General features: G+C 40.0%; 1 protein-coding gene across 4 annotated transcripts in view; it reads right to left on the minus strand.

Moving 5' to 3' along the window:
* Nucleotides 1-272: 272 nt before the first annotated feature.
* ankrd6b (ankyrin repeat domain 6b) overlaps nucleotides 273-12,802 on the minus strand; it is a 79,225-nt gene continuing 66,695 nt past the window's right edge. For 2 of the 4 annotated variants that reach the window (XM_085246583.1, XM_085246581.1), the window contains 5 exons: nucleotides 12,140-12,310; nucleotides 9,647-9,799; nucleotides 6,921-7,034; nucleotides 4,310-4,595; nucleotides 273-3,333 (listed from right to left, as the gene is read on the minus strand). In XM_085246583.1, the coding sequence (XP_085102709.1) occupies nucleotides 2,756-3,333; nucleotides 4,310-4,595; nucleotides 6,921-7,034; nucleotides 9,647-9,799; nucleotides 12,140-12,310 (1,302 nt within the window). In that variant the 3' untranslated portion in view covers nucleotides 273-2,755. Of the gene's footprint in view, nucleotides 3,334-4,309; nucleotides 4,599-6,920; nucleotides 7,035-9,646; nucleotides 9,800-12,139; nucleotides 12,311-12,802 lie in introns of all 4 variants that reach the window. The other 2 variants (XM_085246582.1, XM_085246580.1) reach the window with 1 other exon arrangement.

Genomic DNA, 12,802 nt, shown 5'->3' on the forward strand with positions numbered 1-12,802 from the left:
TTCAGTTTCATATCTTTTCAGTCACCTGAGAACAAGTTTGGCTCAGTGAAATGAGCAGCTGCCTTGAGACCAGTTGGCGCTGGTTCAGATCCTACCTGTGGTGCTTGCTGCACGTCTTCCATCCTTGAACTCTCCCTGCTTTCTTGACACTCTTCTGTGGTGTCTTTCAAATAAAGCAGAGTTCAGCTTCTACACAGTGTTTTCAGCGGAGTTCTCCTTCTGCTGTTTTCAGATTCCACTACACGGCATTCACACTGCATTTTCGCAGGAAATGCAACTTTTTCTAGTTTATTTTACTTTTAAGTTATTACAAATGGAACAACAGGACCGGGGGATAGGAAAGAGAAAGACAAGAGAAACTGTGAAAAAGAGAGGGAAAGAAAAACAGAGGGGAAGAGAAGCAGAGAGAGGAGACACTAAAAATCCACTAGATCACTTGCTGGGAAAACCCTCTGAAAACATATGTTTCCACAGTCTTGAATTCACAAGAATCAGCCTGAATGTCCCTGTACACTGCCCGACACGGTAAGAAAACTGTTTGATTCCACAGCTAGTTAAAGCCTCCACTATCCACAGTGCAGAAGCCTGACTGCTCCCCCTGTGTGCAATTACAGTGTATTAAAAGAACAGTACATAAAAATGAAATAAGCAAGAAAGTACTACTTCACAATAAATATTACACTAAAACAGGATTGTAAAGTAAAAATTAAATTCCCCATTATCGTACACTTGCCCATATCCACAATAATTCATATCAGACTTATTACTAAAAATACATTCTGTGAAATGTGAGTAAAGTAAGAGAAATTTACAGATCTTTATCTTACTCAATACTGTTGACCATAATATTTTATTACAGTGATTAGAGCATGCTGTAGGTATTAAAGGTAGTGCTCTCGTTAGTTATGGAGTTCTACAGGGTTCCGTAGCAGTATTATTAGAAAGCAAAGCATACATTTTCACTTTTATGCAGATGACACCCAACTTTACATACCGATGAAGCCAGATAACACACACTTATTAGTTAAACTGCAGGAATGTCTTAAAGACAAAACGACCCGGATGACCTCAAATTTTCTGCTTCTAAATTCAGAGAAAACTGAGGTTATAAAAAAATCGTCAAAATATGGTCTCTAACCAGATGGCTACTCTGGATGACACTACCTTGGCCTCCAGTAACATTTTGAGGAATACTTTTTGAACAGGATATGTCCTTCAAAGCGTACATTAATGTAGAAGGACTGGACCCAGACACACAGTGTACGAAACGTTTCTTTTTATTTCTCGACACAGCAGTGTACTTTTAAGGTTTGGCACACACGATTCTCACTGGAGGTGTCTCCTGGCGTTGCGCACACCTTCTAAAGCCTTTCCTCCTCTCGTGAGTGTCACGACTCACTCGATAAATCTTTTAATAACACATAGTCGGGAGGTCTGCACGGCTTCAGGGCGCACCACGTGATAATCAATTTCTATCACTTGGCTGTGCCTAGAATGTTATCACAAGACTGCTCCAGTGGAAAATCTCCCATAAAGTGAACCTCCCAAGCTGGCGGGACCTTCTAGTGAGGCTATTAATGGTTGTAATCGCATCCCTGCATACTGCCACAACAGTTTATTAGACTGGCCAATCCATACCCAGAATTAGGGGGAGCGACAGGCACGAGCAAACCGCACCCTTAATCCTATGTGTTTTGTCCTTGTATTTTAATATCAGTGGCACAATAGGATACTTGTGAATATCACCATGAACACATCTCACTTCCATCCATTCTGCCTCCAACAATGCCCCACGGCGCGGCAACCGCAACCAGCTGCTCCAGGTCCCCCATCTGCCGGTCCAGCTATTCCCACAACTGCTCCATCTGCTTCTGTTGTGCGCCCGCCTGATCACGGCTCACGGTCGCCATCTCTGCCAGCATCTGAGCCAGGATTTGGAGTGGCTGCGCCTGTGGCGCGGCCTGAGGCTCGGACATACTCCACTGGGTTTCAGCACCACTGTACAAGGACCGGACCCACACAAACAGTGTACGAAACGTTTCTTTTTACTTCTCGACACACAGCAGTGTACTTTTAAGGTTTGGCACACACACTTCTCACTACAGCTCTCTCCCGGCGTTGCGCACACCTTCTAAAGCCTTTCCTCCTCTCCACTCCAGCATCACTGACAACAGTAGAGAGCTCATCAGTGCCACACGACTACCTGTCCACTCACCTGCCTGGCACTGCCCCTTGAACTCGCTGCGCCACCCCTCCCCTGCAGCTGAGCCAGGGACCACACCTCCACCACAATTAAACATACATGTAGGACTGTTTTCTTCTATTTACACAATATCTCCAAAATTAGAAACATCCTGTCTCAGAACGAAGCTGAAAAACTAGTTCATGCATGTATTACATTTAGGCTGGACTACTGTAATTCATTATTATCAGGGTGTCCGAAAAAACTTCAGACAGGAACTAGAAGGAGAGAGCATATTTCTACTGTACTGGCTTCCATTCATTGGCTTCATTGGCAAATCCAGAATCAAATTTAAAACCCTTTGCCTCATAAAGTCTTGTATAATCAGGCTGCATCTTATCTTAAAAACTTCATACTACCACACCACCCCAATGGAGCACTTTGCTCTAAGACTGTGGTTCTGAGGTTCTGCAGTTTTGTATACTGGTCCTCAAGAGGAATCACATTTATATGATGTTTGGTCAATGCTGGACAGATCTCAGCAGTTTTTTTCTCCAGCAAATGGATTGTATCTTAACAGTCCTCGTCCCGATGCATTCTCAGCATACGTAGCTCATCCTCCAGGTAGGCAATCCTATTAATCAGAGCATCTTTCTCTGTCTGAGCCTTCTGATCTGCCTGCCATTGAGCCTCCTGCACCTTCCTCTCATACCAGCGCTCCATCTGAGTCGAGACCGTCTCAAAGAAATACTGGGTCACCTCAATGGCATGCATGTTGTCCCTCTCCTGAGTAAACGTAGGCTGGCCTCCAAAGACCTCTGGAGGCCTGACCTTTATGTCCCCTCTCAATTTAGTCCTACCCTGAAAATATTTCTTCTGGTGCTTCCCTGTATCACAGTGTCCTTCCTTCTCTCTGATCCCTATGTCATTTCTGCTGCTGCAGCGCCGCTCCGTGGCTGGAGAGAAGCTGCTGGATCTTTGGCTCCTGGCCCCACTCCTCATTATGTCCACATCATTCAGCTCCTGGTTCTTCCTCTTGGTGTCAGCAGAGGTCACAGAGCGCTCCTTTGGCCGAACCACCTGAACAGATGATGGGGGGTTCTTGGCTGCTGTGGGAGAGTCATCCTCAGTATTCTGATCCTTATCACCATCTGTACAATTCACAAGAGGTTCAGCCAACATTAAGCTTCACGGTACCCTGCTGTGCTTCTAAATTCAGATACAACTGTATTTGGCCCTAAAAATCATGTGTGTGTGTTTTTTTAATCCTGTTGGCGTTCCCCGAGCCTGGTTCTTCCAAAGATTTTCATCCTGCTTACTCATGAGCGAGTGTCTGATTGGGGATTTTCTCTGTATTATTCTAGGGTCTGTACCTTACAATGCAAAGGTACAGACCCCTGAAGCCTGTCTGTTGCTGTATAAATAAGATTAGAATAGAACCCACTAGGCAGCCTGATAATTAGCATGCAATGCAAATCTGCAGTCACGAATAGCATGTAGCATTTTCTCTGTTGTATTTTCATGGTGTGAATAGACCTATAAATGCTGTATAGAATTCCTGTTTTTTCAGATTCCAGAACTGATGCCAAATTTGGGTAGGAATTATATAATTGTTCATTTTTTATTATTTGTTTATGTATACTGAAGATACTTGCTGTTTTCTTTTGCATATCACTGGCCACTTAGCATTTAGACATTATCAAGACAGACTTTGATGACCAGCTGTTCTGAATTTTTCAGAAACTGCTGGGTTACTGGGATTTTCCCACACAACGATACACAGAAAAATGTGGAAAACAATTTTGTGAGCAGTTCTCTAGGCACGAATGCCTAGTTGAGAATGGGCAAACTGAGTTCCTGAAACAGTAACTCATTACAACCAAGGTATTCAGAAGAGCATTACTGAACAGTGTACACATAACATGTGGAACCTTGAAGCAGCTGAACTACAGCAGAAGACCACACCAGTTATCACTCCTATCAGCTCAGAACAGGAAAATGAGGTTTCATTGGATTCATTTTATTAATTTACAGGGTCGCTGTTTTAAATTTGATTTGAAGCTTCTTCTTTTTTTTCTTTTTTTTCTGAAACAAAACAAAGCATCTTTGTTTATGCTGATTTGTTACCTGGAGAGCTCTCCACATGAACAACAAAGTAGTGACTGGCTGTGCCACCCTCTGCCACACTAGACTCTTCCCGGCTGAACTCCAGGAGTGGAGGGTCACTGTGGTGCTCAAGGCACTGGGAGCTGCCCCCTTGTCCAATGGGCACCACAGCGAAGGGTGCTACATTAGCTTCGGCCACAGTAGAGGAGTGCTGTAACTTGGTGCTGCTGGGCTCTCCTGTGACACGGCCCTCCATGTTCTGCAGTTTGGACAGACACCAGCTCTTCAGTTCACTGGCCAGAGCTGTCTGCTTAGGGGACACAATGAACCACACACAAGAGTTCTATTAATGACAGAAGAGCTCATTAGATCAGTTCCCATTCATTTAATGCATACACTGTCCTAAAAGTAGATTAAAAGAAAACAATGATGTAATCTTTAATGGAGTTCATCTATTCATCATTATATCCTGACATCCACCTAATCCAGCACATTAGTCCCGTATAAGATCACCTACTGAGATTGAAAAGTTGTGTACAGTTCAGTTTAATTAATTGTGCACAGGTCAACTGATCAGGTCCCCTGCTTGCAGATATACGGGCACTTCAGCATACTGTGGACCAGTACAGAAAAAGAATGATAATGCTAGCTGCAGGAGTCAATAGACATACTGAAGCATATATTACTAAAAGAAGTAGAGACCAGACAGAATTGCACCCTATTAATATTACAGTGCCTCTTTGTACAGCATCAAGCTATAAGAGAAGTCCTGGAATCTCTTTGGATAGACCGTCTCTAGATTCAGCTCGTGTGAACATGATGCAGTTGACAAAATTTTATACGTAATATATCGAGAACATCTGACTAGTTTAATGTTCTGGGGTTCCACAGCCAGCTGAGTGCGAATGAGGCAGTGAAATGACTCTGGGTGGAATGTGCTAATGTAATTACACGGCAAGATATTCCTCTGCCTTCAACAGCATCCACATCCAGTTTATAGGTTCATAGAATGTGATCTATAATTGTGAGCATTTGCAATACTGTTATTTCAATTTAATTCAATTGAATGTTTGGGCCCACTGTGTAATTATTAGTATGAAAATCATGACGACTTAAGAAATGCTTAGAAAAATTACAGTAACATCTATTCTACTTCACATACTTATGACTTAAAGGAATGGGCCACAGCACCAATAGCTTCACATTCACAATTAAAACAACAATTCTATTTTGTTGGCTAGATGTAATAAAACTATAACAATTGCCATGAGGGCACTGGTTACCCTGTGAAACATTCCAATAGAGCACTTCACTCCCAGACGCTGGTTTACTTGGGGTATCTAGGATATTTAAAAGTAGAATGGGAGGCAGAGCCCCTCTTTTGTGGAAGCCTAACAATAGGTTTAAACTTTCCTTTTTGAGGAAAGCATAAAGTTGGGGCTGGATCAGGTGACCTTGAATCCTCCCTTAGTTATGCTGCAATAGGTGTAGGCTGCTACAGTTTCCCATGATGCACTGGGTGCTTCTTCACTTACCTGTGTGTTTACACCACTTTGCACTTAATAATTAGTTATTATTCTCTGGCTTTCTTGCACAGCATGTCTTTTGTCCTCTTCTCACCCTCAATTAGTCACAGCAGATGAATGCCCCTCCCTCAGCCTGGTTTTGCTGGTACTCCTTTTCTGTTACTTTTACGTTAGCTGTAATGGGACACACACCTTCCAAAAGGTTCAGCTTTTATCTCGTCCGTCCACAGAGTATTTTCCCAAAAGTCTTGGGGATCATCAAGATGTTTTCTGGCAAAACTGAAATGAACCTTTATTTTCTTTTTGCTCAGCAGTGGTTTTCGTCTTGGAACTCTTAGCCTGCCATACAGGCCATTTTTGCTCAGTCTCTTTCTTATGGTGGAGAAATGAACACTGACTAAGGTCAGTGTTCATTGAGGCAAGTGAGGCCTGCAATCTTTAGATGTTATTCTGGAGTCTTTTGAGACCTGTTGGATGAGTTGTTGCTGCTATAACCTTTCCGGACTGAGAGATCTCAATTACTTTGTTTGTCATTTTTTCCTGAATTTCGATCGCAGCATGATGTCTGGCTTTTGAGGATCTTTTGGTCTACTTCCCTTTGTCAGGCAGGTCCTATTTAAGTGATTCCGAACAGGCGTGTAGTAATCAGGCCTGGGTGTGACTAGAGAAATTGAACTCAGCATTTCAAAGATGTGATACACCACAGTTAATTTATCTTCTTAATTATAAACACCTTCATTTAGAAACTGCATTTTGTGTGTACTTGTGTTATCTTTGCTTAATATTTAGATTTTTTGTTAATCTAAAACATTTAAGTATGACAAACATACAAAAAAATAGGAAATTAGGATGGGGGCAAACACTTTATCACAGCACTCAATGATGATGCCCAATTTCGATAGCTTGTTGTGTCCCAATGTCATGCAGACCCCGGTTAACATTTTCTATTGCCTTTGTTTGATCTGGAGATTACAGTAAAAGGTCAAATATGTTAAATTTCCTTTTTCTTCATGAACAAACTTCACACACAACAAACATCATTCTGTGATGGCTTCATACACAGAGCAGTCAGAGTTCCACAGTCAGAGGTATCCTGACAGTGTTACCTGTCTCTTTTCTGCTTCACGTCGTTCCTGCAGGGCCCGTTGCTCGATCCTCTTCAGACAGCTGCTTCTCTCTGCTGACGCTCTCTCCACTGTCATCTTGTCAAGAGCCCAGATCTAATCACAGACAACAACGTGAAAACAGGGCTGACACCGTTAAAAAGATAAAGGATTTATCTACTGTGCTTCCTATCATTTTACTGCATGTCTGCATTCAAACCCTGCTGTCACACAGGCTAAAGGCAGAGCTTTATTCACCTTCATTCTACAAATGCATTCAAGTTTAGGCTTCACTAAAAACCCAAGAATAGACAGACATCCTTGTTCTGTTTATTCTGTTCTGTCACAGTTTTACAAAGGTGTATTAGGGCCACATTAAGAAAAAAAATTGAGAATAAAGTTTTATTTCAAGAAAACAGTCATAATAAAAAGCCAAAATGTGCACATTACAGTTACTGTTTTAAGACAAACTGTCAATGCTGCCATACCCTCTACAAAATGACTCGTGTAGAAACAAACTTGGTGAAACAAATTGATCGGCTGTTTTGTGATCGAACATACATTCTCTTTATTGCACGATGGTGCAATCTGTTCATTACCATCTGTCCATATTTTGTTTTGTACCAATCCACTCTTCCCTGTTTGTGTGTTTTTCAGTCTGACCACATGCATCCTCTTACCACACCGTGTTTATATGCCAAAAGAGAAATCATTTCCTTCTTTGTAACTAAAACCAATTCTGAATTTTTTATTCTCATGTACTAATATTATTTTATTATTATATGAATATAGCGCAAGGTTCAGTTACCTTTGTACAAAAATAGTTGGTAGAATTGTCCTTCAAGGAGCTACTTTTTACTTTCTTACTTGGAGTACATTCCAGAGCCTGCACTTTTTCACTTTGACTTGAGTAAAAAAAGTTGCTTCAGTACTTCAATCTTACTGGAGTAGCTTTCAACCTCTTTACTTCTACTTAGATAAGTAAATTCTGTACTTTTGCTACTTCTGCAGACAACACACACACATAACACATAAAAATAATTACTCACACTAATAGGAGTAACTAAGGTGCATCCGGAAAGTATTCACAGCGCTTCACTTGTTCAACATTTTGTCATATTCAAAAATGAATGACATTAATTTTTCACATCAAAATTCTAGACATAATACCTTATAATGACAAATTGTAAAAAAAAGTTTGCTAGAAATTCTTTTAAGTTTATTAAAAATAAAACATTTATATAAAAATTTATATATAACATGTACATGTAGCCTTGTTATTTTAGTGAAGCATCTTTGGCAGCAATTACAGCCTTAAGTCTTGAGTATGACGCTACAAACTTGGTACACCTATTTTTGGACAGTTTCCTTTTGCAGAACCTTCCAAGCACCATCGTGTTGGATGGGGAGCATCAGTGCACAGCCATTTTCCCATCTTTGCAATTCAATTCAATTTTATTTGTATAGCACCAAATCAGAAGAACAGTTCCCTCAGTGAGCTTTACGTTGTAAGGTAAACCCTGCAATAAAAAAACAAACAGGCAGAGAACCCGCAACAATCAATTGACCCCCTATGAGCAAGCACTTTGGCGACAGTGGGAAGGAAAAACTCCTTTTTAACAGGAAGAAACCTCCGGCAGAACCAGGCTCATGGAGGGCGGCCATCTTGACCATTGGGAAGAGAGAAGGAAGACATTTCTCTCTCTATGCGGCATTCTGAATCAACTGAAGGCTTTTCAGGGAGTAGGACAGCCTGATAATAATTATAACAATGAATTACAATAGCCTAGCCAATTTACAACAGCAGGACTCTAAGTTGTAGAAACATCTGACAGATGATTGGTAGAAACAGGATTCACCTGAGCTCAAATTTTGAGTAGCAAAGTCCGTGAATGTTTATATACTTATGTGTGTGGTATATTTTGGATTTGTATACATTTTTTAAGGAATTTTAAACAACTTTTTTCACTTTGTCATTATGGGGGTATTGTATCTAGAATGAGGTGAAAGTGAAAATGAAGTTAATCCATTATGGAATTAGGCTGTAAGATTTTAATATATGGAACAAGTGATGTGCTGTAAATACTTTTTTTGGATGCACTATAACTTGCTTCCATTTCAACAATCTGTCAACAAGGGGATTCCCAAAGACTCATTAGCAGAAAACTTGGCATATCACGACTTGGTGTGCAGTACGCCCTTGAAAATGTAAGAAAACTTGGAAAAGTGGAAACCAAAAGATGAAGCCAAAAGGCAGGCCTAAAAAAAACCTAGACGGTAGATGAACAGTATCTAAAAAGCCTTAGTCCTTAAGGAATTAATCTGGCCGTTCAGTTGATCTATCTACACTTCATGAGACCTTATCAGAAATGGCCTCAGTCATGTCCAGGGTGTACGCTGGTGTACGCAGCAGTGAGGGGCAGCGTACACCCTGGACAGATCGCCAGTCTGACACATAGAGACAGACAAACAGTCACACTCACATTTACACCTATGGGCAATTTAGAATCATCAATTAACCTCACTTGTGAGAAGAAGAGAGAACCCACACAAATTCCACACAGAAAGACCACTCATGAAGGAAGGGAAAAAATAGGGCGGCAGAGTTGAGAGGTAGGGAGGCCTCTGAAATGCTGTTAACCTCGGGAATAGCACCAACTGCAGTTAATGTTATGTGAGTGCTTACTTTCTTTTGTGGATCAGTTGCAATGAGCAACTGTATATGCTACCTGGTGTTTGTTCTTGCGGTCGAGCTGGCCCATCTTGCTGTTCAGTTGGTCTTGAATGATGTGGATCTCAGTTTTCATTTCCTCCTTGGTAGCTTCCAGCTGGTTTTCCAGTTTATTTATGAGAGGCTCACAGCGGCAGCCATTCAGAGGAGCCTGTAACACAAACCAGCAATCCATATTTAAATCATTAAGGTATTGTAGTGGAAAAATGACAGAAACAAGGATGTTCATTAGGAATAAATGAAAACATTCTGAGCACTCACATGTGATGTAATTAACTCTTTACCTTTAAAACAGATAAATAGTGAGTGCTTGGTACTGTTGCCTGATATGCCTCAATGGTCACATTAAACATGAAGGGTTTTAGCCCATCATTACATTCTACAGTCTACAGGTAGGTTGAAGGGCAGAGGTGGAGGGTTGCCTGTAAAATGTAGTACATTACCACATTCAGGCGTTTTACACAGCGCCCATCAGCTGCGCACACTCAGCATAGACCCAGGGTTATTATAAATAGAAAAAATACACCAGAGGAAAGTAGTAGAGTAGTAGACTGAAGCTCCTTGCATGAATCAAAAGCAGAATTCACAATTTTCTTCAGACCACCACCATAGGCATGCCACAGAAAATGGACAAAATCCAGAAGTTTATGAACAGTGTGATAATAACCTTTGGTTTGTGTAATGTTAGAAGAGGAAATTAAGGAAATTCCAGCAGAAAAAAGGGAAATACGAGTTTTGTTGATTTGTGTATTTTGTAACAACGTTTCTTAGCAATAAATCATACAATGGGAAAGCTTTTTCATTTCCTCTTGAATGATGTCACATTTGTAAGGAAAATGCATTTGTGGGCTGAGCAACAGAGAGGATTTAATGCCAAGAAGCATTGCTACGACAAACAAATGGACATTTTCTTTAAATTTTCATTAGTCGCTCTGGTCACTGTGGTATAAGTGTCTCTTAATTATTTTATCAAGATTTAATACACACTACTAACCCGTTCATCCATAAGTTATGTCAACTTTAATCAGGATATTTTTCTTAAGTATTTTTATTTATCTGTTGGTATGAAAGGAAGAATAAAAATATTTAAGAAGAAAATCCTTATTGAGGTTGTGATAATTCATGCATGACAGGGTTAAATAACAATAATTACAATGAAACACATCATAGTAACATGATAGTAACACCAGTGGGTGGCAGGGTATGGGGTGGCACATCAGTGTCCAATGTAGTGGTTTAGTTAGAAGTCTTAAAAAACAAACTAAACCTGTCTGAAGGATAGAAAAAAAAACTTTAGGAATTTTTTTTTTTTTATTTCATCTTTATTTATACAGGTAAAATCATTGAGACACTAGGTCATATTTTCAAGATATATCCATACAAACTTCAACATGTTAATACATACTATAGTTATTAAAAATGGAATGGCAAAATCAACAATATGGTACATTCTTAAAAAGAAGGAATTTAATAGCCAGCTCAGCAGCAACAAAAAGCCTGTAAGCCCACAAAAATGGACAATCACTTTTTTTTCTTGATTAATAGAAACTTGACTAGCCAAGTCAAGAACACACTCAAGGAGATATCAGAGACATGTCCATGAATGTAAATACAGAGGATTTACAACAAGGTACAAACCACTAGTTACAGCCAAGAACAAACTGGCTGCTGATGAAATGTACAAAACTATACTCTCCACTCAGATTAAGCCATGTGGTGTAAATGATCACACAGACTTCATAGTGCGAATGAAAACCTATCCAAAACATACTACAAAAGCAAACCAATAGCTTCTGGAAGCAAAAAATTGATATTCTGCAATGGCCAACTCGGTCACAACATCCTAACCTAACAGTACATGCTTTTTAATTGCTGAGGATACAAATGAAGCAACAGAGACCTACAAACAAGCAACATCTGAAGGTGGTTGTAGTAAATGCTTTGTAAAGAATTTCAAGGGGCAAAACACAGCATATTGTGATGTACCTGGATCCTAGACTTAACCTCCTAGGACCTGCCGTCCACATATGTGGACATCACATTTTGGGTTATTTAGACCAAAATACTCAATTTTGCTCTACATGGGCCTGATATCCACTTACGAGGACATTATACTGCTACTGTTGTATCAAAATTTTAAATGAATATCCTCATTTGTGGCTCTCATTTTTCTTAAAAACAAAAACAAGGTAAAAAAAATCTGGTAATTCTTTGTTTTTGCATTTATCGGGCCCCAATATGCCCAAATATCAAAGAGAAATTAAAAATGCATGTCGTGGAAGGGTCTTAGGAGGTTAAATACTATCGTTAGAACTACTTTAGTAATTACCAGTAACCAAGCTAGATACAAGATACTGGCATTTACTGTCTGAAGAATAATTATTTGCTTTTCTCAGTGTCTACCTAGCCTGGTTGTTATTTAACAGCACCTTACTTGTGCCAAACTGGCACCCTCAGTGTTGGCGAAAACATGGTAATGATAGTCACTTACCTGCATTATCTTGCCATCTTTTGCTCGGTACAGCGTGTACAGCTGATAGGCTTTGAAGTTGTGTGGAGGGATGGAAACATAAGGGGCGGTTCCACGCAGTTTACCTTTCTTCTTATGAATGGTTCCACAGTGCCTGGTCTCTCTGCAGTGCAGAGGGTCAGACAAAGATGGCTGCAACGGCATTTGTAGGGAATTAATATGTTAAGCTTTTGGTTTTTATATTGTGCAATGTGTACATTGTGCCTTATCTACATTTTTTAGTTATATCAGTGGCACTTCTTCAGGACAAGCATGTAAAAACTGACATAAACTAAAAAGCTCCTGGCATGTTTGCATCCATCCTTTACATTACTGCCATCTTGTGGTAGTAGTAGATATTTAACTAACTACGTAGGTAATAATATTTTACAATCCATTGGCTAGGAAGGAGAAAGATAGAAAGATGAAGACATCCATATAGAGTGCAGACAGGCAGGTATTTTTTGATGTGATCCAATTAATTTTGTTAAACTGGTAAATAATGCAGTAAGATGTTTTTGTTTGCGTGTTTAGGCAACAGGGTGGAAAATCATCTGTGTCACCGTGTGTCACTGACTTAAGTTGTATCTATATTTTATGTTATATACTCTATATTATATATGTTGAATGGATATATCGTGATTT

This window comes from Mchenga conophoros, linkage group LG15 (genome assembly GCF_057382185.1).
Source record: "Mchenga conophoros isolate Kocher_MC1m ecotype Shallow Benthic linkage group LG15, M_conophoros_male_GT1.1, whole genome shotgun sequence".
Classification (NCBI taxonomy): Eukaryota; Metazoa; Chordata; class Actinopteri; order Cichliformes; family Cichlidae; genus Mchenga; species Mchenga conophoros.